Genomic DNA, 27252 nt, shown 5'->3' with positions numbered 1-27252 from the left:
TCCTCTGGGTCTCCGATTTTCTTCCACATTCTAAAGATGTACGGGGTTAGTAGGTTCATTGGTCACACGGACGTGATTTGGCAGCACAAGAAGTTGGGAGATGCCATGCTGTATCTCTAAATAAAAATAAATAATAATATGACTGTATTCAATTCCCATAAGCTGTCTGATCAGCTTCGAGAATGGTAAACATGTGCAATGTTTCGAATATTTCTAAATTGGACCCAATTTTACCCCAGCCTCCAAGGATTACATTTGCCTTCTGTTTTCTCCCACTCCCCATAAATCTGATTGTTGTGTAAATCCAGAGTGCACTGACCACAAATACAACCTCAGTCGAGACAGTAGGTACATGTCAGACTGCTTTGATTGCTTTATTAAACTAAAAGGTGGACTGAATATTTCAATATTCCATGGATGCCTTGTGAAAGTATCTGTTGCGTCTGTATTTACACCTTTTCATGGAGCACATTCTGGATTGCGAGAATTTGTTGCCTAAAGGGATTGAATCTGCCCTCTGCTTCATTGGTCGATTGTCTTCAATTCATGCCCACTGATGATCAAATTGGGTTTATTTTATTCAGAGATTTAGCACAGTAACAGACCCTTCAAGCGCACACTGCCCAATTACACCCATGTGACCAATTAACCTACTAACTTGTACACCTTTGGAGTATGGGAGGAAACCAATATGGGAGCACCCAAAGGAGACTCACATAGTCACAGGGAGAATGTACAAACTCCTTACAGACAGTGGTGGGAATTGAACACTGATCGCTGGCGCTATAATCGCCTTACACTAACCACTACACTATTGTGCCAGCCCAATTATTGTCATGTGCACAAATACGGTGAGGTAGAGGCACAATGAAAAACTACGTTGCAGTAGTATCAAGGCATGTAAGTTCAGACAACACATGGTATATAAAATATAAAAAATTTAGATACTGTACGACAGTGAAGAGAAAGGGAAAAACAGAGTTGGTCTGTAGTGTTCTGCTGCTGAGGAAGGATTAGGGTTATGCAGGTTGGTTCAAGAACCTAATGGTTGAAGGAAAGTAGCTATTCCTGAACCTTGTAAGACTTCAGGCTTCTGTACCTCCTGCCTGACAATACCACCAAGAACGGGGAACCAAAAACTGGATGGTGGGAATCCTTGATGAAAGATGCTACCTACGTGAGGCAGTGCCAAAATAATTAGAACTTCAAGTACAGCTCCTGTAAAAAAAGTATCCCCCCCCCACCCCAGAAATTTTCACGTTTTATTGTTTTACACCATCGAATCACAGTGGATTTAATTTGGCTTTTTTTAAATACTGATCAATAGAAAAAGTCTGTTTCATTTCAAAGTGAAAACAGATCCCTACAAAATGAACTAAATAATTACAAATAGAAATCACAAAATAATAAGTATTCACCCCTTTAATATGACACACCACATTATCACTGTTGCAACCAATTGGTTTTAAAAGTCACATAATTAGTTAAATAGAAATCATTGTGTGCAGTCAAGGTGTTTCAGTTGATTGTAGTAAAAATACGCCTAAATCTGGAAGGTCCAACTGCTGAGTCAGTATCCCGGCAAAAACTACACCACGAAGACAAAAGAACACTCTAAGCAACTCTGCAAAAAAGATTATTGAAAAGCACAAGTCAGGAAATGGATATAAGAAAATTTTTGTAAGTCACTAAATATCCCTTCAAGTACAATTAAGACAATCATCAAGCAATGGAAAGAATATGACTCAGCTGTAAATCTGCCTAGAGCAGGCCATCCTCAAAAACTGAGTGACAGTACAAGAGGACCAGTGAGGGAGGCCACCGAAAGACGTATGACAACTCTGGAGGAGTTACAAGCTTCCGTGGCTGAGATGGGAGAGACTGCACATACAACAACTGTTGCCCGGGTGCTTCACCGGACGCAGCTTTATGGGAGAGTGGCAAAGAGAAAGCCACTGTTTGAAAATAAAACTCACATGAAACCTCAGCTAGAGTTTGCCAGAAGGCATGTGGGAGACTCTGAAGTCAGCTAGAAGAAGGTTCTATAGTCTGATAAAACCAAAATTGAGCTTTTTGGCCATCAGACTAAACACTATGTTTGTTGTAAGTCAGACACCACACCGCCAAAAACACACCATCTCTATCGTGAAACTTGGTGAAACTGCTGCAGGCCCTGGAAGGCTTGTGAAAGTAGAGGGTAAAATGAATGCAGCAAAATACAGGGAAATCCTGGAGGAAAACCTGATGCAGTCTGCAAGAGAATTGCAACTTGGGAGAAGATGTTTTCCAGCAAGACAATAACCCCAAGAATAAAGCCAAAGCTACACAGGAATGGCTTAAAAGCAACAAAGTTAAAACCCTGGAGTGGCCAAGTCAGAGTCCAGACCTCATTCCAATTGAGTATTGGTGGCTGGACTTGAAAAGGGCTGTTCACTTATGATCCCCTTGCAATCTGATGGAGATTGAACAGTTTTGTAAAGAAGAATGGGGGAAAATTGCAGTGTCCAGATGTGCAATTGCTACCAAAGGTGCATCTACTAAATACTGACTTGAAGGGGTGAGTAGTTATACAATGAATTATTTTATGTTCAATAATTGTAATAAATTTAGACCAATTTGTAGAAATTTGTTTACACTTCAACATGAAAGAGTCTCTTCTGTTGATCAGTGTCAAAAAAAGGCCAAATTAAATGCACTGTGATTCAATGTTTTAAAACAATAAAGACACCTGACATGTATCTACTGTCTTGACAGGAGGTTGTATTTGTGGTAGACTCACCCTGGGTTTACACAACTATCAGATTTATGGGGAGTGGGAGAAAACAGCAGAGGCCAAACCACCGGCAAATCTAATCCTTGGGGGCTGGATTAAATTCGGGTCCAATTTAGAAAATGAAGTAATTGTACATGTTTACCATTCCAGAAGCTCATCAAACAGGCTTATGGGAATTGGATGCGGTCATATTGTTATTTAGTTTTATTTGGAGATACAGCATGTTATCTCCCATCTTTATGTTCCTGTTCGGTTGAAAGGAAAGGTTAAAGGTTTGAAAGCGCCATGGTTTTCAAGGGATATTAGAAACTTGGTTCGAAAAAAGAGGGATGTCTACAATAGATATAGGCAGCATGGAGTAAAGGAATTGCTCGAGGAATATAAAGAATGTAAAAGGAAACTTAAGAAAGAGATTAGAAAAGCTAAAAGAAGTTACGAGTTTGGTTTGGCAAATAAGGTGGAAGTAAATCCGAAAGGCTTCTACAGTTATATTAAAAGCAAGAGGATAGTGAGGGATAAAATTGGTCCCTTAGAGAATCAGGGTGGTCAGCTATGTGTGGAGCCGAGGGAGATGGGAGAGATTTTGAACGATTTCTTCTCTTCGGTATTCACTAAGGAGAAGGATATTGAATGGTGTAAGGTGTGGGAAACAAGTAAGGAAGTTATGGAACCTATGACAATTAAAGAGGTGGAAGTACTGGCGCTTTTAAGAAATTTAAAAGTGGATAAATCTCCGGGTCCTGACCGGATATTCCCCAGGACCTTGAGGGAAGTTTGTGTAGAGATAGCAGGAGCTCTGACGGAGATCTTTCAGATGTCATTAGAAACAGGGATTGTGCCGGAGGATTGGCGTATTGCTCATGTGGTTCCATTGTTTAAAAAGGGTTCTAGAAGTAAGCCTGGCAATTATAGACCTGTCAGTTTGACATCAGTGGTGGGTAAATTAATGGAAAGTATTCTTAGAGATAGTATTTATAATTATCTGGATAGACAGGATCTGATTAGGAGTAGCCAGCATGGATTTGTGCGTGGAAGGTCATGTTTGACAAACCTTATTGAATTTTTTGAAGTAGTTACGAGGAATGTTGACGAGGGTAAGGCAGTGGATGTAGTCTATATGGACTTCAGCAAGGCCTTTGACAAAGTTCCACATGGAAGGTTAGTTAAGAAGGTTCAGTCGTTAGGTATTAATGCTGGAGTAATAAAATGGATTCAACAGTGGCTAGATGGGAGATGCCAGAGAGTAGTGGTGGATAATTGTTTATCGGGATGGAGGCCGGTGACTAGCGGGGTGCCTCAGGGATCTGTTTTGGGCCCAATGTTGTTTGTAATATACATAAATGATCTGGATGATGGGGTGGTAAATTGGATTAGTAAGTATGCTGATGATACTAAGGTAGGAGGTGTTGTGGATAATGAGGTGGGTTTTCAAAGCTTGCAGGGAGATTTATGCCGGTTAGAAGAATGGGCTGAACGTTGGCAGATGGAGTTTAATGCTGAGAAGTGTGAGGTTCTACATTTTGGCAGGAATAATCCAAATAGAACATACAGGGTAAATGGTAGGGCATTGAGGAATGCAGTGGAACAGAGAGATCTAGGAATAACAGTGCATAGTTCCCTGAAGGTGGAGTCTCATGTAGATAGGGTGGTGAAGAAGGCTTTTGGAACGCTGGCCTTTATAAATCAGAGCATTGAGTACAGAAGTTGGGATGTAATGTTAAAATTGTACAAGGCATTGGTAAGGCCAAATTTGGAATATTGTGTACAGTTCTGGTCACCGAATTATAGGAAAGATATCAATAAATTAGAGAGAGTGCAGAGACGATTTACTAGGATGTTACCTGGGTTTCAGCACTTAAGTTACAGAGAAAGGTTGAACAAGTTAGGTCTCTATTCATTGGAGCGTAGAAGGTTGAGGGGGGATTTGATCGAGGTATTTAAAATGTTGAGAGGGATAGATAGAGTTGACGTGAATAGGCTGTTTCCATTGAGAGTAGGGGAGATTCAAACGAGAGGACATGATTTGAGAGTTAGGGGGCAAAAGTTTAAGGGAAACACGAGGGGGTATTTCTTTACTCAGAGAGTGATAGCTGTGTGGAATGAGCTTCCTGTAGAAGTAGTAGAGGCCAGTTCAGTTGTGTCATTTAAGGTAAAATTGGATAGGTATATGGATAGGAAAGGAGTGGAGGGTTATGGGCTGAGTGCGGGTAGGTGGGACTAGGTGAGGTTAAGAGTTCGGCACGGACTAGGAGGGCCGGAATGGCCTGTTTCCGTGCTGTGATTGTTATATATGGTTATATGGTTATATCTTCCCGTGCTGCCAAATCACATCCATGGGACCAATGCACCTACTAACCCCATACGTCTTTAGTATGTGGAAGAAGACCAGAGACCCAGAGAAAACTCAAGCGATTACGGGGAGAACGTACAAATTCCTTACAGTTAATGAAGGGAATTTAATCTGGGTCTCAGGTGCTGTAATAGCATTACACTAACCACTACGCTAGTGTGCCACAATTAATATTGTCACATGTATCGGTAGACGGTGAAAAGCTCTAGTTTTGCATGCTATTCAGACAGATTAAACCATATACAATTACATTGAGGTATTAAAAGGAAAACTGGAAGCTGGTGTAGTTTTGTACTAGATTGGTGTATGCAGTCATGCTTAAATTCCAGATGATTTATTTATAATGTAATCTAACCAACAGATCCTGACAGTGACAGATAAACAGCACGCCTCTGGACAACTGCCAATAATACAGATTACCGTAGATAAAAGCTGCATTCTGGAACAACCATCTGTTAGCACTGTCTTGCATAAATTATTAGATATCAAATCTTTGAGCTTTAAGACCTGAAACAGTGCATCTTTCCTTGGCTGAAGAGCTTAGACTGTACTTGAAATTAAGTCTGGACAGGGGCATTTAGTCAGAGGGAGATACAGCACAGAAAGCAGACCATTCAGCCCATTGCATCTGCACCAACCATCAACCACTCATTTACACAAATTGTGCAATAATCCTCATATTTTATTCTCCCATCTTCCCCCAGATTCTGCCATTCACCTGCATGCTGGGGTCAATCTATAGTAGTCCACTGATCTGCATGTCTTGGAACATGGGAGGAAACCAGACCAGCCAAATTAATTCCACTGTGATTCAATGTTGTAAAACAATAAAAAATGAAAACTTTCAAGGCAGGTGAATACTTTTTATAGGCACTGTATCTTTGCAATGGACACTGAATACAATAAAACAAGAACTAAAGATCAACCAATAAGGTTGAAAAGGCTATCATCCGCTGAGCAGAAGCAGGAATATATCCCTGATGGAATAATCCCAAAAATAGCTGTAAATAAATAAATAAGTTTGCTTGTAAATCCAGATCCAGCACTTTTGATAAGGTTTTAAAAACATCTTTCCAAAAATTCTCCAACTTTATGCAAGACCAAAACATGTGAGTTAAAGTTGCCACCTGAGTATTACATCTATCACAAATAGGATTAATATTGGGAAAAATACGGGCTAATTTATCCTTTGACATATGTGCCCGATGCACTACCCTGAACTGTATCGAGGGATGACGGGCACAAATAGATGAAGTATTTACCAAGATGAAAAATTTTATCTGAAAGTAACTCTTGAAATTCCAATTCCCGGACAGCTTTAATTTTATCGTTAGATATCATTTGTAAATTCAATAACCATTTATAAATTGTAGCTATTGATCCTCTTTGGAGTTGTTTAACCTGGAAGTGGGTATCTAATATATCAGATGGATAAGCGGAGGGATAATTTGGGAGCAAAGTACTTTAGGGTCCTTCTATTTTACTTAAATGGAAGGACCCTAACCCTCCTATCACCCTTTATTGGCTTTCCTCTATCATGCCCTGTTTAGGTCTAGAGAAAATAAGAAATCGGACATTGGATACATCCTTTAAATTTGAAGAAATCTGGCAACCTTTTATTCAATATTTTCATATGATCTGATTTTTGTACTGATTCTCTTCCAGCTATTTTTTCAGAACCTTGGATTTGATCAGAGAGTTTCTTTTCTCTTGGTTTTTCCTCTCAGAATGGTCTGCCCAGTCCTCCTTTTCAGTTTAGAATAGTGTTTTTTTTTCTTTTTTCTTTTCTATAAAAATTTTTAATAGTCCTTCCTTTCTTCATAAATTAATAAGAGAATTATACATTCTATATCAAATTTATACTTTGTAGATGAACACTATGTGTGATTCTGATATTGTTTATTTTACCTTCTGTATGTACTGCTATTGACATATATACCAGAGATATTCTTCTCCTCTTTGTATACACACTTTTTTTAAAAAATCAATAAAAATATTGAAAAAACAAAGAAAGAACTAAAGATCAGTTGAAAATAAATCTGTTTTACAAAGTGAATTTACTATAATTGTTAGTCTCACTCCCTGTTTTATAAAAAATGTATTTAATTGCTGCAATGTCCAGTTGATCCTGTCTAATCGCAACTGCTGTTATACTGGATTATATGATATTCTAAACCAGTGTTGCTTTCATAATCAGGCAATCTAGCAAAAGCTGAAGCAGTTGGAAAGGAGGCTCTAAAATTGCTACCCAATGATCACACCATCATGTTTTCCTTTGCGAATGTGCTTGGTAAATTGAAGAAGTACAAGGTGAGTTGTGACAAGCTGGGGATTGGAATGTGCTCATTAAGGTAACTGCACTTGGGTTTCTGAGCTCGCATTTTCAATCCATGCTTCACCTGTCACCTGGTTTACTTTGCATTTCTTGATCAAAGAGCAGAACCTGACCGTCATTTTATGAAGATGGTGGCTGATAGTTTTGCTCAGTGATTCCCAAGATCCTAGGGAGAGATGGGAGGAAGGGTGGCAAAGATGCTGAAGGTCCCAGGGGGATTCATGATGCTTTAATAATATTGAAGTAACTCAGTTAGAAAGTTGGCATAACTAGGGAAAGATAACAATATATACACTAGCTCTTGTGACCAAAGGGTTTTCAGAAGATATCCTGGGAAGGCTCTAATCCTTACAAGTGGCTACTGTCATCATCCAATGTTTATTTATGTTGATTTGAATGTGTCTTCACAGGCTAGCCTTTATCACTCAGAGTATTGGGTATAGGAGCTGGTACATAAGTCATTGGTGAGGCTGCACTTAGGCCACTATGTACAGTTTTAGGTACCCTGTTAGAGGGAAGACATTGTTAAACTGGAAAGTGTGCAGGGAAGATTTACAAGAACGTTTCCAGGACTAGAGGGCCTGAGTTGACCAGGCTAGGTCTTTATTCCTTGGAATGAAATAGAATGAGGGATGGCCATATGGAAGAGTTTAAAATTATGAGTGGCTTAGATAAGGCGGATGGTAAAGGTCTTTTCCCCAGGATAGGTAGGGGATTCTAAAACTAGGGGCGTAGGTTTAGGGTGAGAGGGGAAAGATTTAAAAGGGATCTGAAAGGCAATGTTTTCATGTTTGTTGAATGAGCTGACAGAGAAATTGGTTGAAGCAGGAACAACAGTATCATTTAAGATGCACTTGGAGGAAATTGGGACTAACAGTGGGCAGTGTGGTTGGCATGGACTGGTTGGGCCGAAGGGTCTTTATCCATGCTGTATTGCTCTATGACTCCGTAGCTCTTTGTGATTTGGAGGGGCCTTTAGGTTACCTTCCACCCACAGATGCTGCTGGACCCGTTGAGTTCTTCCAGCATCATGATTCTCCCTATTCCAGCTTCTGCAAACTCTTGTAGTTAAACAACTAGTTTGTGTGACAGTATTTCAGATGGTGGAGCACTCCTCCTATACTGTTCTGGATGTGTTAACCTGGCCATGTCTGGAGTGGATCTGGAATCACAGTGTCCTAACTGAGGAGAGAGTATGACTCTCTAAAACCAGCCACTGATAATACAGCAATGCTCCTCAGACAGGATGAAGAGGTCAATACTCCCCAATGCCATTAGGCTTTACAATTCTACCGCCAGGACTTAAGAACTTTTTAAAAGCTATTATTAATGCTTTTTGAGATAGTGATTTAGATGTATATCATATTTTTTACTGAGTTAAGTATTGTATGTAATTAGTTTTGCTACAACAAGTGTATGGGACATTGGAAAAAAAGTTGAATTTCCCCATGGGGATGAATAAAGTATCTATCTATCTATCTATTTACTGTTTCTTAAAAAAATACAACAACTGTAAAACTTTTTTAAAAACTGTGTTCCTTTTCTTTGATCATTCTAAAATTGAATCATTGGCTGTTTTTATTCACACAGGAATCAGAAAGTCTGTTTCTAAAAGCACTTCAGAGAAATCCCAAAATAGCAAGCTATCATGGAAATTTAGGTAGGTGTTACAGAACATCTGTAAATCATTTTAATTACTTGTTTTCCTTATCTCTAAGTTCTACATTCCCATATTTTGATAAAGTACAGAGAATTATATTTTTATCCACATGGTACACTTACTTTGACATTGTTTACTGATGACTGTGAGTTATAGTTCCAGATAAATCTATCCTTCACAAATCATGTGGTCTCTCAGACCTGGCCATCATTCAATAAGATTTTGCCTGATCTTGTAGCTCAGTGTTTCCCAGTCACTTCAAGAGGAGTGGGGTGGGTGGCAAAAACGAAGGCCATGGGGCCGGTATATCTACTTTGGCACAGGTAATGATTGCTAAGTTATTGTTGAAGATAAATGAACCCTTTCCATGAAAAATGTACCAATGTTTGATGGCTGCACATAAATATATTTATTTTATACTGAAGATTTTGTGGAGCTTATCAAAAAAGATGTAGGTGTGAAATTCGGGCCATTCTCTAAGATGGTGCCCTTTTAAGATCTGATTTGATATTGCTGTTGTAGTAGGCACCAGGTCTACTGTGATGTGGACCTATACTTGATCCTAGTTTGACAGTGATTCCAACTTTTTCAGTTTTTCATTCTTATTTAGAAACCCATTGGTAGTCTCATTTCCTATCTCTGTAATCTCCTCCAAGCACCCACCATTCTCTACATTGATTCCATTCTTTTCCCCTTGGTTCAGTCCCTTCCCAGCTACATTTGTGACACTTCTTATGCCCTCGATCTCCTCAGTAAGTCTCAATCCCTTGGCCCTGACTGCCTCATTTTCACCATGGATGTCTGGCCTTATACACCTCTAACCCCATCAAAAAGGCCTCAAAGCTCTCCACTCCTTTCTTGACAAAAGAACCAACCAATTCTCCTCCACCCCCACCGCCTTCCATCTGGCAGAACTGGTCCTCACCCTCAACAAATTTTCCTTTGGCTCCTCACACTTTCCCCAAACTTGAGGGATTGCCATGGGCCCCAGCTGTGTCTTCGCTCGCTATGTAGAACAGTCCATTTTCGAAGCCTTCCCTGGCAATACTCCCCAACTTTTCCTCTGCTTCATTGAGAACTGCATCGGTGATGCTTCATGCACCCATGCTAAGCTCGTCGATTTTTTTTTTTCAGCTTTGTCTCTAACTTCCACACTACCCTTAAATTCACTTGGCCCATTTCTGACACCTCCCTCCCCTTTCTCGCTCTTTCTGTCTCCACCTCAGGAGACAAACTGTCGATTGACATCTTTTAAACCTGATTTCCCTGGTTTTCTTGACTATACTTCTTCCCATCCTATCTTCTGTAACAATGCTACTCCCTTTTCTCAGTTTCTTTGTCTCCGCCGCATCTGTTCCCAGGATGTGGCTTTCTATTCCAGAACATTTGAGAATCCTTCTTCTTCAAAGAACTTCCCTCTCTCCGCTATTGATGCTGCTCTAGCCTGCATCTCCTCCATTCCCCAAACATCTGCGCTCACCCCATCTTCCCGCTGCTGTAACAGTGATAGAGTTCTTCTTGTCCTTACCTACCACCCCATCCGCCTCTGTATCCAACACGTCATCCTCTGCAACTTCCTTCCAGGTGGGGCAACTCTTCATGTGAGAATCTCATGGGTTTGGTGCTCCTGATGTGGCCTGCTCTACATTCATGAGACCCGTTGTAAATTGGAGGACCGCGTCATTGAGCATCTCTGCTCCATCGGCCAAAATCAGAACTTCCCAGCGGCCAAACATTTTAATTCCGATTCCCTTTCCTGTTTTAACATATCGGTGCAAGGCCTCCTCGTATGTCAAGATGAGGCCACCCTCAAGGTGGTTGAGCAACACCTTGTATTCCATCTGCTTAGCTTCCAACTTGATGGCATGAACATAGATTTCTCCTTCTGGGGAAAAAAACCCTTCCCTCTTTCTCTATTCCCTGCTCTGACTTTTCACCTCTTCCCGCCTACCTAACATTTCCCCTTGGGTCCCCTTCTCCTATGCACCACGCTCCTCTCCTATCCGTTTCTTTCTCCAGCCTTTGACCTTTCCCACTTATCACCTTCCAGCTAGCCTCCTTCCCCTTCCCCCACCTTTTTATTCTGGTGTCTTCCCCTTTCCTTCCCAGTCCTGAAGAAGGTCTCGGCCCAAAGCATCGACTATTTCGTCATTTCCATAGATGCTGCCTGACCTGCTGAGTTCCTCCAGCATTTTGTGTGTGTGTGTGTGTTGCTTTGGATTTCTAGCATCTGCAGAGTTTCTTGTGTTTATTAAAAAAAACCTCAACCTGCACATCGGGTTTGAACCTGCCCCTTTTCACCTTAAATGCATGCATTTTGGTTTTGAACACTTCAAATCAACCTCCTTCTTGAAATGGCCCCCGTTCCTGCGCAGAATTTCTCCTGTTGACTGTCCCAAACAACTGTCATGCCAGTTAGCTGGACTCTGAAAACCTGCACTCATTCCTCAATCACTCTTCATTTACTTGCGCACAGGGTGAACAGCCTAGCCGCTATCACCTAACTGCTGTAAAGCTTGAATAAAGAAATTTAATTTTTTGTACCGAAATCAGATACAGATATTGACTTGTGAATGTTCAAATTTCTTATTTGCATAATCAGTCACCAATCAGACTGCAGTAAAACAGGTATCAATAGCCATTAAAATCTATGCATTAAAGGGCTTCAGAATTAGTAAAGTAACTGACTAGTAGTGAATGTCACCTTTGTTTGCATCCTTACCTTGTCTTGGTATACCACGTGGCTGTGGTCTGCTGCTGTGCAAAGGACAGCTAGGCTCTTCTTTCTTGCCTGAGTTGACTGCATGCTATATCTAACTATTCTTGCCTGGATGTTATCTTAACCATTGCCTTGCCACAGTTTGAACTGAATTGACTTTATTACTTACACCTTTCATATACATGAGGAGTAAAAATCTTTACGTTACATCTCCATCTAAATGTGCAATGTGAAATTTATAGTAATTTATAACAAATAGTATGTACAAGGACAGTCAATATCACATAGAAATACAATTGTATCAGCATGAATTAATCAGTCTGATGGCCTGGTGGAAGAAGCTGTCCTGGAGCCTGCTGGTTCTGGCTTTTATGCTGCTGGTAGCAGCTGGAACAGTTTGTGGTTGGGGTGACTTGGGTCCCAGTGATCCTTTGGGGCCTTTTTACACACCTGTCTTTGTAAATGTCCTGAATAGTGGGAAGTTCACATCTACAGATGCACTGGGCTGTCTGCACTCTGCAGAGTCCTGCGATTGAGGGAAGTACAGTTCCCATACCAGGCAGTGATGCAGGCAGTCGGGATGTTCTCAATTGTGCCCCTGTAGAAAGTTCTTAGCATTTGGGGGCCCATACCAAACTTCTTCAACCATCTGAGGTGAAAGAGGTGCTGTTGTGCCTTTTTCACCTCACAGCTGGTATGTACAGACCACGTGAGATCTTCGGTGATGTGTATGCCAAGGAACTTAAATCTGTTTGCCCTCTCAACCCCAGATCCATTGATGTCAATAGGGATTAGCCAGTCTCCGTTTCTCCTGCAGTCCACAACCAGCTCCTTTGTTTTTGTGACATTGAGGGAGAGGTCGTTTTCTTGACACCACTGTGTCGGGGTGATAACTTCGTCTGTGTAGGCTGCCTCGTTATTATTTGAGATTAGGCCGATCAGTGTAGTGTCATCAGCATAACTAAATAGGTTTGTTCCACGCCTGGTTCATTGTGCATGTTTGTGTGTGTTGTCCTGTTGCAGCTGTGCTGTACCATCGCTGGGGAAAGCTGAAACTGGCCAAGGAGCGCTACGAGATTGCACTAAAACTAGACCCTTCCTCACCGGGGATTGTGGAGAACTACAGCTTGTTGAAGAAGAAACTGGAACAACTGAAGCAGGGCTGACGCAGATGGCAGAAGGTGGAGAGAGAGAGATAGATAAATGTTCAGGAGCTTGGCGTTTTCTGTTCAAGATATCCCTGCCTGATAAATACAGCACTGCTGTAGGAAGGAACAGAGCTTCCACAGTGAGTCGCACACAAGCCAGTTTTCCTGCAGGTTTGTGGTTGTGTTACTGCTGGCTCCTGCCTGTTAGGTCAACTTTGAGTGCCCTTTCTCCAGCCAATATTTATCAGACTCCGCCTTAAAACGTTGTGAGTGATGTGGCTTCTATCACCAGCTACAGTCTGTGGGAAGCCCAGTTCATCTCCAGTTACTGACAGACTTTGGATCTATGGAAGTGGGATTGGCATTGCTAGAATAAACACCATGGATTCATCGTCGCAGGCTGTTGAGAGTCAGGGGTTAACCCAAACACAGGTGAAGTACTTTGGGACATGAGGAACTACAGGGCCTCTTGAGCTTGTACCCTTATTCAATGAATCATGTCTGATCTCTCCAGCATACTTCTGTAACTCCTAATGTCCTGGTTCAGCAGTATCGATTGTGCTATGTATTTACATTTTAACCCACAGCCTTTTTGGGGGTGGGATTTGCTGATCTCCCTCATCCTTTGTATCAAAAAGTGCTTCCTGACATCACCCCCACAGAGGCTAGCCTCTGATTTCAAGGATCTGCCTCAGTGTCTACACCGTACTCACCAAAGGTAGAATCTCTGTCTCTCTGTCTCTTGCTCCGAATCTCTCTCTAGCCCTTTCTCCTTTCTCTCCCTCTCCCCCCTCCCCCTCTTCCCTTCTCTTTCTCTATCTCTCTATGACTCAATCAACCACATTAATCATCTTAACCACTTTAGTCATCACCCATCACCTTATGAACTCAGGGGAAACACTAAAATGTGCAATGTAGCCTCAAAATATAACTTTTAGTCGTGGTATAATACTTGTCATAGAATCATACAGCACAGAAACAGGCCCTTCAGCCCACTTTCTCCATGCTAGCTATCAAATGTCTTAACTACCAATCCAATTTCCTAACACTTAGACTGTAGCCATGGCTCTTATGTTCACATTTAGATCATTAATATACAAAACAAACAGCAAGATTCCACCACTGATCCCAGCACAGTACCACAGGTCACACACAAATGTCCAAAAACACAAAAAGCAACCAAGCTAGTTTCAGATCCAACTCGTCATTCTGCCCTGGATCTTATGGACCTTTTTGACCACTCTTGTTGAGGGGTGATGTCATGTCCCGTACTGAGGTCCATAGAGACTATGACACTACTCTCACAATCATAGTTCGTCATCTCTTCAAAAAATTCATCCAAGATACTCAGTGTGGATCTCCTTACCAATTCCATGTTACCCATCTCTGAACAGTGCGGCCCCTCCAAGTGCAGATTAATCCTGTTTATTAGGACATTTTCCCAATAATTTCCCTACCACTGACATTACACTCACTAGCTTATTATTGTCTGATTCATCCCCACTGTCTTCACTGATTGAAGATTCCAAATTCACTGACCTTCACTAATCCAAATTTAGAGGACCTATTTTTAATCTACTCTCGGTGCCATCCCTTATTTTACTCAATGTTGTTTGTACCAGTGTGAATCGCCATCTCTGTCAGTTACCGCCTCCCCATCCCCTTTCAGTGAATCCTTGACCCTAGCATGTCTAAAGCTACAAAGAGGCATGTCCATTCCCCTCATGATCCAGGCCCCTACCACAATTGCATTTGGATATTCACTGCTTCCTCCTTGTGCAGTTATCACCCCTTAATGCGGTAATTTAGGCTCTGGTTGCAAATTCTGGAGATCATCCACACCTCTCCCCCACCAGCCATCTGGAAAACTGATCCTGGGATGAGGTGTACTTCCTCTGCCCACAGCTCACCCATTTCCCCTCCTGCTTCCTTAAGCGCAGCGTGAACAAATCTGAAATCATTTAACCCACACGAGCTCCATGATGCACCCTGGTGCCTCTAACCATCACTCAGACTGGACCGTGTGTGGCACTTCTTCCCACTGTGGTTGTTCAGTGTTGAGGAATTCTCATGTGCTACTGGCTGTACAACACACAACACTGAGCTTCCAAGCTGTGCAGACTTCACCAATGATTAAAGCCATACAGCCCTTTCCTTAAGCCAAGTAGGAAAAAATTAAACAGAGAAGGCTGGAGGAACTCAGCTGGTCAGGCAGCATCTGTGGAGAGAAATGGACAGTTGACGTTTTGGGTCAAGACCGTTCACCTGACTCATTGAGTTCCTCCAGCATCTTCTGTTGCTCTGGATCCAACATCTGCAGAATTTCTTGTGTTTAGGGAAGAACTATCTTTGGATTAAATTTCTAGTTATCCCTCTGAATTAAAGAACAGTAATCACACTAATTGTCCTCTCTTTATTTTAGGACCATAAGATATAAGAACAGAATTGGGCCATTTGGTCCATTGAGTCTGGTCTGTCATTTCATTATGGCTGTTCCCTCTTTCCTCTCAGCCCCAATCTCCTGCCTTCTCCCCGTATCGCTTCATGCCCTGATGACTAATCAAGAAACTGTCAGCCTCTGCCTAAAATGACTCGGCCTCTACAGCCATCTGTGGCAACAGATTCCACAGATTCACCACCCTCTGGCTGAAGGAATTCCTCCTCTTCTCCCTTCTAAAAGGATGCCCCTTCTTCTGAGGCTGCGTCTTCCAGCTGAAACTAATGAACTGTAAAGTCCTGGATACACTCACCTGGCCCTTGTCACCACTCAGCCACCTTCCTTAATGCACGGCACCTGCTGAAACTTGATATCCCCTCCAGTTGTGCTACTGATCACAGATCAGGCCACAGTTGCCTGTCAACCTCCTTGCAGACAACCACTCGATCTGCACTCATCCCTGGCATGTGACTGTCTCCCCAACAACAGCAAAGCTCCAACCCCTAGATGGAACTCCGTTATAATGGCCCTGTCAGTTATATTTTCTCCCCATCCATTTTGTACAGAAGATGTACATCTCCCTGCTCCCCTGCCGCTCCCACCTTATCACCATTTGCAAGTATTCAGGTCGACCTTGGGCCCACAGGAGGCAGCCAGCTTCTGTTTGAGAGCTGGTTGGCTCTTGTTTTTATTGAGGTTAAATATGGAGTACAAGAATGTAACAAGATCCCTCCCATCTCCACACATGAAATATGCTCGTGCCCAGAAATCCGTCTTTAATCAAAATCTGTCCAGAGCATTACACTTCCAGTGACCACCACAGTGGAACCAAATTGCAGAAGAACAAACACTACAAGGTGTTGTGTCATTACGGTTGAATTTTGTCTTCAGTCTTAAAATTTTGATTTTTTTTATATAATTTATGTCACTTTGGATAATTGCAGAATGTGAAGAGAACATGTCACCCAGTGTTAAATTTGTTTGAGGTATTAGATGCATGTTTGAAACTGTATATATTTTTGTTTCGGAAACAATTTTGTTATTATTAAAACATGTTTTTACATTCAACATTTGTTCTAATATTCAATTATTAATGTGATCAATTTCAAAAGATTTGATTGATGCCTACCTTCCTTGGGATTGGAACATACAAATAAAGGAGTGTGGTTAGAATCCAGAGATGGTGCGGCATGGATGTATTGTGCTATTTTTTTCTCTACCCCGCATTCCTTCTATCCTGCCACATCTTTCACGTCACCATTTTCTTTGCAAGAAAAGCCACCACACTCCCACAGGAGCTGGGTGAGGTGAAGGACAGGAGATGGATGGAAGTGGGGAACTGGACTGGGATGGGAGGACCTTGTTTTATTTTTGAAACTCCAAAACAAAAAATTAGTTGAAAGAAAAACATAAGGAGACTGCAAACGTGTACTCTTTTTTATTTTTAGCGAAGCACACACTTGTGGTAACATGATAACGTATTCTATTCATGTACTTTTACGTACAGTATAACCAGTAATTAATTATGTAATCAATAAAGAATGCTTAATCAAACAATATATTTACAATATTGCACAGATATTATTGAAATATTAAATACAGAATAGACCCTAGTGCAGAGCAGACACACCACAATTGGTCTAGCTGGGCCAACAGACTTGTACTTCTGCTGTAAATTCTGTGAACACTTTGGTTGGAAAGTTTCTCCCTATTGCATTTATTAATGATCTTTTACCTTTTTAGTTTTGGACTTAAGCAACTGAAAACATTAGAACAACACTGGACAGTAACAGTCTACATCAAATATGATGCCAAATTAAACTGTTTCTTATGTTAATGACCCATATCCCTCAATTCCCTACATATTTGTGTGTCTGTCTAACAGCCTCTTAATTGCCAGGTTTGTGTCTGTTTCCACCACTACTCCTGTCGGCCAGTTCCAAGCACCAACCATTGGTAGGTGCATGGGACTCAGTAAGCTCCAGAAATATGGTGGTCTGGAGGCTGTTGACCAGTTATATCCTGCAAGGATCTGTTCTGGGACCCTGATGTTTTGTGGATTTTTATATATGATTTGGATGATGTAGTGGAAGGGTGGTTTAGTAAGTTTGCAGATGATACAATGGTGGTGGTGTTGTGGATGATGTCATTGTAGGTTACAACAAGATGCAGAGCTGGGCTGAGGAGTGACAGACGGGGTTCAATCTGGAAAAGTGTGAAGTGGTTCACTTTGGAAGACCGAGTACAAGGTTAATGGCGAGATTCATAGCTGTGTGGAGGAACAGGCTCTTGGGGTCTACATCCATAGATCCCTCAAAGTTGCTGTGCAAGTTGACAGGGTGTTTAAGAAGGCGTATACTGTGTTGGCCTTCATTAGTCATGACTTTAAGTTCAAGAGCCACGAGGAAATGGTGCAACTACAGAACTCTGGTTAGACCACACGGAGTATTGTGTTCCGTTCTGGTTTTCTCATTATAGAAAAGATGTGCAGAAGGATATAGGGAAGTTATGGTCATGTACTTTGTTAGAAAAAGTACAAGTGTTGCCTATTTTCTAAATGGAGAGAAAATACAAAAAAACTGAGCTGCAAAGGGACTTTTGAGTCCTTGTACAGGATTCCCTAAAAGTTAAGTTGCAGGTTGAGTCTGTGATGAGAAGGACAATGCAATGTTAGGATTCATTTCAAGAGGACTAGAATATAAAAGTAAGGATGTATTGTTAAAACTTTATACTCTCTTGGAGTATTGTGAGAAGATTTGGGCCCTTCACAATGGATGTGCTGAATCTGGAGAGGGTTCAAAGGAGGTTCACAAAAATTCCAGGAATGGCTTGTCATATGTAGAGCGTTTGATGGCTCTGAGTCTGTATTCACTCAAATTCTGAAGAATGAGGGGTGTCCTCATTTGAACCTATCAAATGGTGAAAGGCCTTGACAGAGTGGATGTGGAGGGGATGTTTCCTATGGTGGGAGAGTCTAAGACCAGAGGACACAGCCTCAGAATAGAGAGTGTTCTTTTAGAGCAGAGATGAGAAGGAATTCCTTTAGCCAGAGAGCGGCGAATCTGCGGAATTCTTTAGCACAGGCAGCTGTGGAGGCCAAGTCTTTATATTTAAGGCAGAGACTGATAGATTCTTGATTGGTCAGGGCATGAAGGGATATGGGGAGTAGGCAGGAGATTGGGGCTGAGAGGAAAATTGGATCAGCCATGATGAAATGGTAGAGCAGACACAATGAGCCAAATGGCCTAATTCTGCTCCTATGTCTTATGGTCTTTAGAAGGTGCAGAAGAGACTTTAACAGGATGTTTCCTAGATTAGAGAGTATGTTTTAGTTGAGCGAGCTAGGGGTTTTTTCTTTAGAGTGAAGAAGGATAAGCTGTGCCTAACAGAGGTGCGTAAGATGATAAGAGGCATTAATAGAGTGGACAGCCAGAAACTTTTTTGCCAGGGTGGAAATGGCTAATATGAGGAGAGGGAATTTTATGGTGATTGGAAGAAAGTGTAGGGGGGGGATGTCAGAGTATGTCTTTTACAGAGAGAGTGGTAAGTCCATGGAACCACACTGCCAGAAGTGATGGAAGAGGCAGATACATTAGCGACATTTAAGAGACTCTTAGATAGGTACATGGATGAAAGAAAAAAGTTGGGGTGTGTGGAAGGGAGCATAAGAATAATCTTGGAGTAGATTAAAAGGTCAGCATGACATCATGGGCCAAAGGCCCTGCAGTGTTCTATGCTCTAAATCCAGGTGAAAATGTGGAAGCTTTAGGAAGAGTAGCTGGAGGGATCCTTCAAGCCTGCTCTGCAACTTAATAGGTTGTGACTTAGAGTGGCTGCAGAGAGTAAAGGACACAGCCCTCCCCACCACTGACAGCATCTACTGGAGATGCCACCTCAAGAAGGCAGCATCTATCGTCATGGATTCCCACCATCTAAATCATGCAAACTCCACTACCACAGTTGGGCGGAAGGTCCAGAAACCTGAAGTCCCACACCACCAGCTTCATGAACAGCTACTTTCCTAAACAATTCGGTTCTTGAACTGACCTGCCTAATCCTGACCCCGGTTAGTGTGATCACTAGAGTTGAGTACAATGTTCTCCTAAAATGAGCTACAGGTAGAGGCTGATCCAGTATTCACATTTTCCGGGGTAGGGGCGTCCAGACCTCACTTGGCCACTTCGTCACCGGACTGGAGGGTGGATTGAATTCCCCTAAGGGAGGAGCCTGCGCATAACTCTAATCTCACCCCAGCAGCACTGCGGACCACCTCTTGTACTGCCACGGGTTTGTCTTTTTGTGCATACTTTTTCTTTACTCTTTACATATAATTTATAAAGGCAGTTGGATCATAATGTATTTATTTAAGTGTTATTGTTAGCACGGACCGTTTCACGAGAGCAAGGAATTTCATTGCACCCTGGTGCATCCGACAGTCTGAATGTGTCTACTGTACTTTTTTCGCATAGATGCGGCTTGGCCTGTGGAGTTTTTCCAGCATTTTGTGTGTGTTGTTTGGATTTCCAGCATCTCTTCTTTGTGACCCGTACAATAATTGAGGCCCCGGTACTGGTCCGATACCAAGACCAACAACGTAATGCTGTATCCGGTGCGAAGTGGGTGACTCCTAACGCACCACACATTGGGTGCATGGGCGGGGTCACGCCGGATTTTGGTCCTGCGGGCTTTGCCTGCGGCGGGGTCTCAGAATTTAGCATTGAATAATTTCCAGAGCAGTCCTAAACCAGCAATCCGACATTGCAAAGATCGCCGATTTGCGCAACTTCGATGTCCGGGAATATTGGGGAGGCCTCTTACAATCGCCTCTCACTTTCGTACATCACGTCCGCTCGGTCGGAAGTGGATTCCAGTGTTGACATTTGAGAGCTTTCCTGAGGTCTCCAGCTTTCCCAAGAATGTACAGATCTCTTCACAGGTCAGCCCCCGGGAGAGGGATTCTGGGCTTGGGAGCCCTTTCAATCTATCAACCGGTGCGGCTGCAAGCCGTGTCCAATGCGGAGAGGAGAGTGTGGTACAGCAGGCTCTGAGCACTGCAAAACAAAAAGCAGCTTCACACTTCTAAAAATTAATTTGAAGTTGGTAAGAGTAAAGGCAATGGGGATTGCATTGCTTACAAAGGAGGGCGTTTCATGTGCGTTTAATAACCTTTCCCAAAATAGTTAAACGGCGGAAATAATGAAGTCTTGCGGTGCTCACTGGGAAGGGTGAGACTGAACGCGGTTGGGTTACAACGAGCGGGAACCACCTCGATGGGTTGAATGGTTTGCTTCTGTGCTTTGGGATCCTGGGAACTTGTGTTTCGCAGTTTATCTCTCGCAGTTTCAGAATGTCTCGAGTCACTGAAGGACATTTGAAGGACAAATGAAACGGTAATAAACGCGACATGCCGTTAATGGGCAGCAAGCGCTCAAAAACTGATTAAAATATTAGGTTACAGTTAAGTTGATGCTGTCTGCAGGATAAATGTTGGCAAAGATTGCATCGTTCTAGGTAGGGTCTAGTAGCAAACTACGAGAGTGCTTCGGATGACGGTGTCGGTTTCCCCCGGATACTGTAATCTAGTGTGCGGATGACCAGTTAACTCGCGGGAGGGTGATAGGAATTACGATGTGATTCCGGGAAACGGGTATTTGGACTGAGCAGACGGGGCCTGAAGAACTTGTTTAGTTTCGCATAACTGCGTTTGATCCCAAGGTCTGATGCTGTCTGTGGAGTCTGCAGTCCCTATCTGTGACAACTTCGGGTGTTGGAATCTGTAGCAACAATCAACTTGCTGGAGGAACTTGGCGGCCGAGTACCAAAAGGAGCTGTCAAGGATTCGGGTGCCGACTCGGTGTGGTAGGGTTTCAGCCTAAAATTCCTTTCCTCCCACAGAAACTACTCGACCCGCTGAATTCCGCCAGTGGGTTATTATAAACAGAAGAGATTCTGCAGATGCTGGAAATCTTGAGCAATATACATAATATGCTGGAGGAATGCAGCATCTGTGGAGGGGAATAAACAGTTAATGTGTTGGGCCAAAACCCTTCATCGATTTTATTAAAACAACACACACTAAATTATGGGGGAAAAAACCTGCTGAAGGGTCTTGGTCCGAAACATTAACTGTACTTTTCTTCCCCATTCTGATGTTCGGGCTGAACAACAACTGAACCTCCTGACCACATCTGCCAAGTTCTTGGGTATTAAGTTGCAGCCACATAATTGACTGATTAGATACTTGCATTAATAAGCAGGTGTACCTGATAAAGTGGCCATTGAGTTTATATTGCTATCTCTTGATCTGTTCTTACTGATAGGAATGCCAGTTTATTGATCTGTGTAATTTTAACTTATCTGTAAGTATGATTTAAGGACATAGGGACAAAAGTAAGAGGAGCAGGAGTCAACACAAAGAAATCTGCAGATGCTGGAAATTCAAACAACAACAACAACACACAAAATGCTGGCAGAACACAGCAGGCCAGGCAGCATCTATAGGGAGAAGCGCTGAGGGACTTGTACCTTCTACCTGCTGGCGGCAGTGAGAAAAGAGCACGGCCTGGGTGGTGGGGACCTTCGATGAGGGATGCTGCTTTCCTACTGCAACGTTTCGTATAGATGTGCTCAATGGTTGGGAGGGTTTTACCCGTGGATGTGCTGGGCTGAATCCATTCAAAGGCATTGGCGTTCCCATACCAGCCTGCAGTGCAGCCAGTCAGCCCACTCTCCGCCACACACTTATAGAAGTTTGGCAAAGTTTTCGATGACGTGCTGAATCTCCACAGGCTCCTGAGGAAGTAGCGGCACTTTCATGCCACAGTTTTGGAGAAAGTGCAATGCCTGACATTGAGGTGCAAGGTCACAGCAAGGTATAGTGTGGGTCTATCTTGTAGCATATGAGCAGTCTGAACAAGAGTCTAGTAACAGCAGGATAAAAGTGAGCTATGAGCCTGGTGGAATATGTTTTCAAGCTTTTGTATCCTCTTTCTGACAGGGAGAAGAGAGAATGTCTGGGGTGGGAGGGGTCCTTCATAACATAATGAAGGCTGCTTTCCCAAGACAGTGGAAGAAATAGACACGGTCCTTGGAGGGGATGCTGGTTTCTGTGATGGACTGGGTGGCACGATGTACCAGAATTGAGGATTATTGTGTTGGAGGTGTTGCTATCTGTCCTTGCTGATTGTGCGGAAGTAGGAATCCAGCTGCAGCGAGAGAGTGCAGAGCCCTGCATCTGGATGTTTGGAGATGAGTTTGTTTGGAACTATGGTATTGAAGTGGAGCTGTGGTCATTAAGGTGTCATTATCCAGATGTTCCAGGGCCAGGGTGATGGCGTTCATCACGGACCTGTTCGGCTGTAGGTGAATTGCAGCAGGTTGAGGTTGTCTAGGAGGCTGGAATTGATATGTGTCATGACCAGCCTCTTAAAGGCACTTTGTAATGTTCTCCTTTTAAAGTCGGTAAATGTCCTTGCAGTAAGTTTGAAGTTCAGGGTAAATTTGTTATCAAGGTATGTATATGTCACCATATACTGTGCTGCTGGTTCTTTTGTAACCTTCAAATATTTCTCTAATAGATTTGCTGCTATTGCCATCGGTAAATTTGCTGGTGATTGTTGGCAGAATCTCAGTTGGAGATGAGAAGGCGTGCAGGAGCGAGCTATGCCAGCTAGTTGACTGGTGTTCTGGTGACAACCTTGTACTCAACATCAGTAAGGCCAAATACTGTAGCTGATTGTGGACTTTAGGAGGGGCAAGATGAGGGAACACAAACCAATCCTCATAGAGGGATCAGAAGTGGAGAGAGTGAGCAATTTCAAGTTCTTGGGTGTCAGTTTCTCTGAGGATCTAACCTGGTCCCTACATATCGATGCAGCTCAAAAGAAGGCCAGACAGTGGCTATATTTCATTAGGAGTTTAGCATTTGCAAACTTCTATAAAAGTACTGTGAGAGCATTCTGACTGGCTGCATCACCGTCTGGTGTGATTGTGGAGGGTGGCCACTGCACAGGATAGAAAGAAGCTGCAGAAAGTTTTGAATTAGTCAGCTCCATCGTGGGTACTAACCTCCACGAGTGGTGCCTCAGAAAGTCGTAATCCTTCATTAAAGACCCAGGACACACTCTCTTCTCATTGTTACCATCAGGAAAGGGAAACAGAAGCCTGAAGCAACTCAGCGATTCTGGAACAGCTTCTTTCCCTCTGCCATCCAGTTTCTAAATGGGCATTGAACCCATGAACACTACCTCATTTTTATTTCACTAATTTCTGCATTTGCACAATTTTTAATTTAAATAGATGTATCTTAATTCACTATAATTCATTTATTTATGTTTTTCTACATTTATCATGTATCGCATTGTACTGCTGCCACTAAGTTAACAAATTTTCCAGCATATGCGGGTGATAATAAACCTGATTCTCTTTGTGGTTTTAATAGATTTGCTATGTTGAATGCGAATTTGCCAGTCATTCTGTTGATGTTTGCAACACGGAGTGTCCTGCAAGCCTTGGGGCGCTCTTCATCCCTCTGTCGTCAATGGTCAGACACTACAGTGAATATGTTTGGTGAGTCTGCTCTTGATACTGATAGTCAAAATTTATAAAAGGGAACCATACGTTTCGTTTGGGAAGGGGACCTTAATGTGAATGCTGTTCCATTGCCACTTCTGTCCTGCCTGCAGGTCACACTTAGGATGACGAGATTTAGGGACAGGAAGCTGCTCGCTGTTGTCCCAGTGAGGACTGATACAGTGTTTTGATCGGGTTATCTTTTTGGGCTTGTTCTAGATGTTCCCCTCCCAAAGGAGGAGGGGTTGAATTTAGGAAGGGTCATATGCAGACAGCTTTGCTGCAGTGTTTAAGTGTTCATAGGAAAAGAGGCTGAATTGGGCTGGTTTATTATTATGACATGCATGACATAAAAGTTGTTGTTACTCTATGTGGCAACATTGTACAAACCCCATTTCCAGAAAAGTTGGGATATTTTCCCAAATGCAATGAAAACAAAAATCTGTGATATGTTAATTCATGTGAACCTTTATTTAACTGACAAAAGTACAAAGAAAAGATTTTCAATAGTTTTACTGACCAACTTAATTGTATTTTGTAAATATACACAAATTTAGAATTTGATGGCTGCAACACACTCAACAAAAGTTGGGGCAGAGGCATCAGCTTTCCTTTTAATAACACTTTTTAATCGTTTTGGAACTGAGGATACTAATTGTAGATTTGCAATTGGAAATTTTGTCCATTCTTGCTTGATATAAGACTTCAGCTGCTCAACAGTCCGTGGTCTCTGTTGTCTGATTCTCCTCTTCATGATGCGCCATACATTTTCAATAGGAGATAGATCTGGACTGGCAGCAGGCCAGTCAAGCACACGCACTCTGTGTCTACAAAGCCACGCTGTTGTAGCCCGTGCAGAATGTGGTCTGGCATTGTCCAGCTGAAATAAGCATGGACGTCCCAGGAAGAGACGTCGCCTTGATGGCAACATATGTCTCTCTAAAATCCTAATATACGCCTCAGAGACAATGGTACCTTCACATACCTGCAACTCACCCATGCCGTGGGCACTGATGCACCCCCATACCATCACAGATGCTGGCTTTTGCACCTTTCGCTGATAACAATCAGGATGGTCGTTTTCATCTTTGGCACGGAGAACTCGACGCCCATTTTTTCAGAAAACTAGCTGAAATGCCGGCGTTTCTGCATAGAGTTGATGTATGGCTTCATCCTTGCGTAATACAGTTTCAAGTTGCATTCCTGGATGCAACGACGGACTGTGTTAAGTGACAATGGTTTTCCGAAGTACTCCTGAGCCCAGGTGGCTATAATTGTCACAGTAGCATGACGGTTTCTTAGGCGGTGACACCTGAGGGCTCGAAGATCACGCGCGTTCAACAGTGGTTTCCGACCTTGCCCTTTACGCACTGAGATGTCTCTGAATTCTCTGAATCTTTTCACAATATTATGTACTGTAGATGTTGAAAGACCTAAATTCTCTGTGATCTTGCGTTGGGAAATGTTCCTTTTGAACTGACTAACAATTCTCTCACGAATTTTGGCACAAAGGGGTGAGCCACAACCGATCCTTGCTTGCAAAGACTGAGCCTTTGATGGACGCTACTTTTATACCCAGTCATGATCCCGCACCTGCTACCAATTAGCCTGCTTAATGTGGAGTCTTCCAAACCGGTGTTACTTGAATATTCTGTGCATTTTTCAATCTTATTTTAACTCTGTCCCAACTTTTGTTGAGTGTGTTGCAGCCATCAAATTCTAAATTTGTGTATATTTACAAAATACAGTTAAGTTGGTCAGTAAAACTATTGAAAATCTTTTCTTTGTACTTTTGTCAGTTAAATAAAGGTTCAAGTGAATTAACATATCACAGATTTTTGTTTTTATTGCATTTTGGAAAATATCCCAACTTTTCTGGAAATGGGATTTGTAGTATAAAGACATAGAATTACTATAAATTACAAAATAAATAGTGCAAAAAAAGAGGAATAACTCTAGTTTCCATGGGTATTTGAGGCCCTGGTTTAAGACCATGCTTTATTAATACAGTTATGCTGGTGGGTATTTTATTTTCTGCAGATTTTCTCAAAACGCAATATGTTTCCCTTGATTATATTATTCAATCTAGTAATTCTGTGGACATGAACGGGATACCCGGATTTCATATTGTCTCCCAGGTGCCAGAGTCAGTGATGTCTCGGATCGCATCCACAGCATTTTAGAGGAGAAGGGAGAGCAGCAAGATGTCTTGGTACATATCGGTACCAATGACTTGGGAAGGAAAAGCAAAGAGGTCCTGAAAAGAGAATTTAAGAGAGCTAGGTAGAAAGCTGAGAAGCAGGACCTCCAGGGTAGTAATTTGTGGATTACTGCCTGTGCCACGTATCAGTGAGGGTATAAACAGGGTGATTTGGCAGGTTAATGCGTGGCTGAGAAGCAGTTGCAGGGGGCTGGACTTCAGGTTCTTGGATCATTGGGATATCTTCTGGGGGAGGTATGACCTGTTCAAAAGAGATGGGTTGCACCTGAACCCAAGGGGGGACCAATATTCTTGCAGGCAGGTTTGTTAGAGCTGTTGGGTAGACTGCAGAAGAATTTAGACGGATTAGGAGAATGGGCAAATGAAATACAATGTTGGAAAGTGCATGGTCATGCATTTTGGTAGTAGAAATAAATGTGCAGACTATTTACTATACAGGGAGAAAATCCAAAAACCTGAGATGCAAAGGCACTTGGGAGTCCTTGTGCAGAATCCCCTAAAGGTTAATTTGCAGGTAGTTAGTGGTGAGGAAGGCAAATGCAATGTTAGCAGTCATTTCAAGTGGTCTAGTATACAAGAGCAGGGACGTGATGCTGAGTGAGGCCTCACCTTGATTACTGTGAACAGTTTTGAGCTCCTCATCTAAGAAAAGATGTGCTGGCATTGTAGACGGTTCAGAGGTTGTTCACAAGGATGATTCTGGGAATGAAAATGTTAACATACGAGGAACGTGTAATTGCTCTGGGTCGTACTCGCTGGAATTTAGAAGGATGCGGGGTGATCTCATTGAGACCTTTCGAATATTGAAAGGCCCAGTCAGAGTAGATGTAGAATGGATGTTTCCATGGTAGGGGCATCTAGGACAAGAGGGCACAGCCTCAGGATAGAGGGGCATCCATTTAAAACAGATGCAGAGAAATTTCTTCAGCCAGAGGGTGTGGAATTTGTTACTGCAGGCAGCTGTGGAGGCCAGGTCGTTGCGTTAAGGCAGAGATTGATAGGTTCTTGTTTGGACATGGCATCAAAGGTTACGGGGAG

At 42.5% G+C, this 27252-nt stretch overlaps 2 protein-coding genes across 11 annotated transcripts in view; both read left to right on the top strand.

The window, feature by feature from the left end:
- tmtc4 (transmembrane O-mannosyltransferase targeting cadherins 4) overlaps positions 1–16490 on the top strand; it is a 40640-nt gene extending 24150 nt beyond the window's left edge. For 3 of the 4 annotated variants that reach the window (XM_073028805.1, XM_073028803.1, XM_073028804.1), the window contains 3 exons: positions 7321–7433; positions 9049–9118; positions 12861–16490. In XM_073028805.1, coding sequence (XP_072884906.1) covers positions 7321–7433; positions 9049–9118; positions 12861–13003 — 326 coding nt within the window. In that variant the 3' untranslated portion in view covers positions 13004–16490. Of the gene's footprint in view, positions 1–5827; positions 5971–7320; positions 7434–9048; positions 9119–12860 lie in introns of those variants that run through there. The other variant, XM_073028806.1, reaches the window with a different exon arrangement.
- A 3119-nt stretch (positions 16491–19609) lies between these two features.
- Positions 19610–27252, top strand: part of LOC140716069 (gamma-glutamylaminecyclotransferase-like) — a 39980-nt gene continuing 32337 nt past the window's right edge. Inside the window, exons 1-3 of one of the 7 annotated variants that reach the window (XM_073028784.1) lie at positions 20060–20358; positions 21138–21281; positions 23863–23990. In XM_073028784.1, the coding sequence (XP_072884885.1) occupies positions 23870–23990 (121 nt within the window). In that variant the 5' untranslated portion in view covers positions 20060–20358; positions 21138–21281; positions 23863–23869. Of the gene's footprint in view, positions 19710–20059; positions 20359–20402; positions 20523–20616; positions 20813–20928; positions 21282–23862; positions 23991–27252 lie in introns of those variants that run through there. The other 6 variants (XM_073028793.1, XM_073028800.1, XM_073028760.1 and 3 more) reach the window with 6 other exon arrangements.

Source organism: Hemitrygon akajei, chromosome 2 (genome assembly GCF_048418815.1).
Source record: "Hemitrygon akajei chromosome 2, sHemAka1.3, whole genome shotgun sequence".
NCBI classification, from domain to species: Eukaryota; Metazoa; Chordata; class Chondrichthyes; order Myliobatiformes; family Dasyatidae; genus Hemitrygon; species Hemitrygon akajei.
The sequence above is the reverse complement of the archived record's forward strand: the minus strand, read 5'-3'. Positions and strand labels throughout refer to the sequence as shown.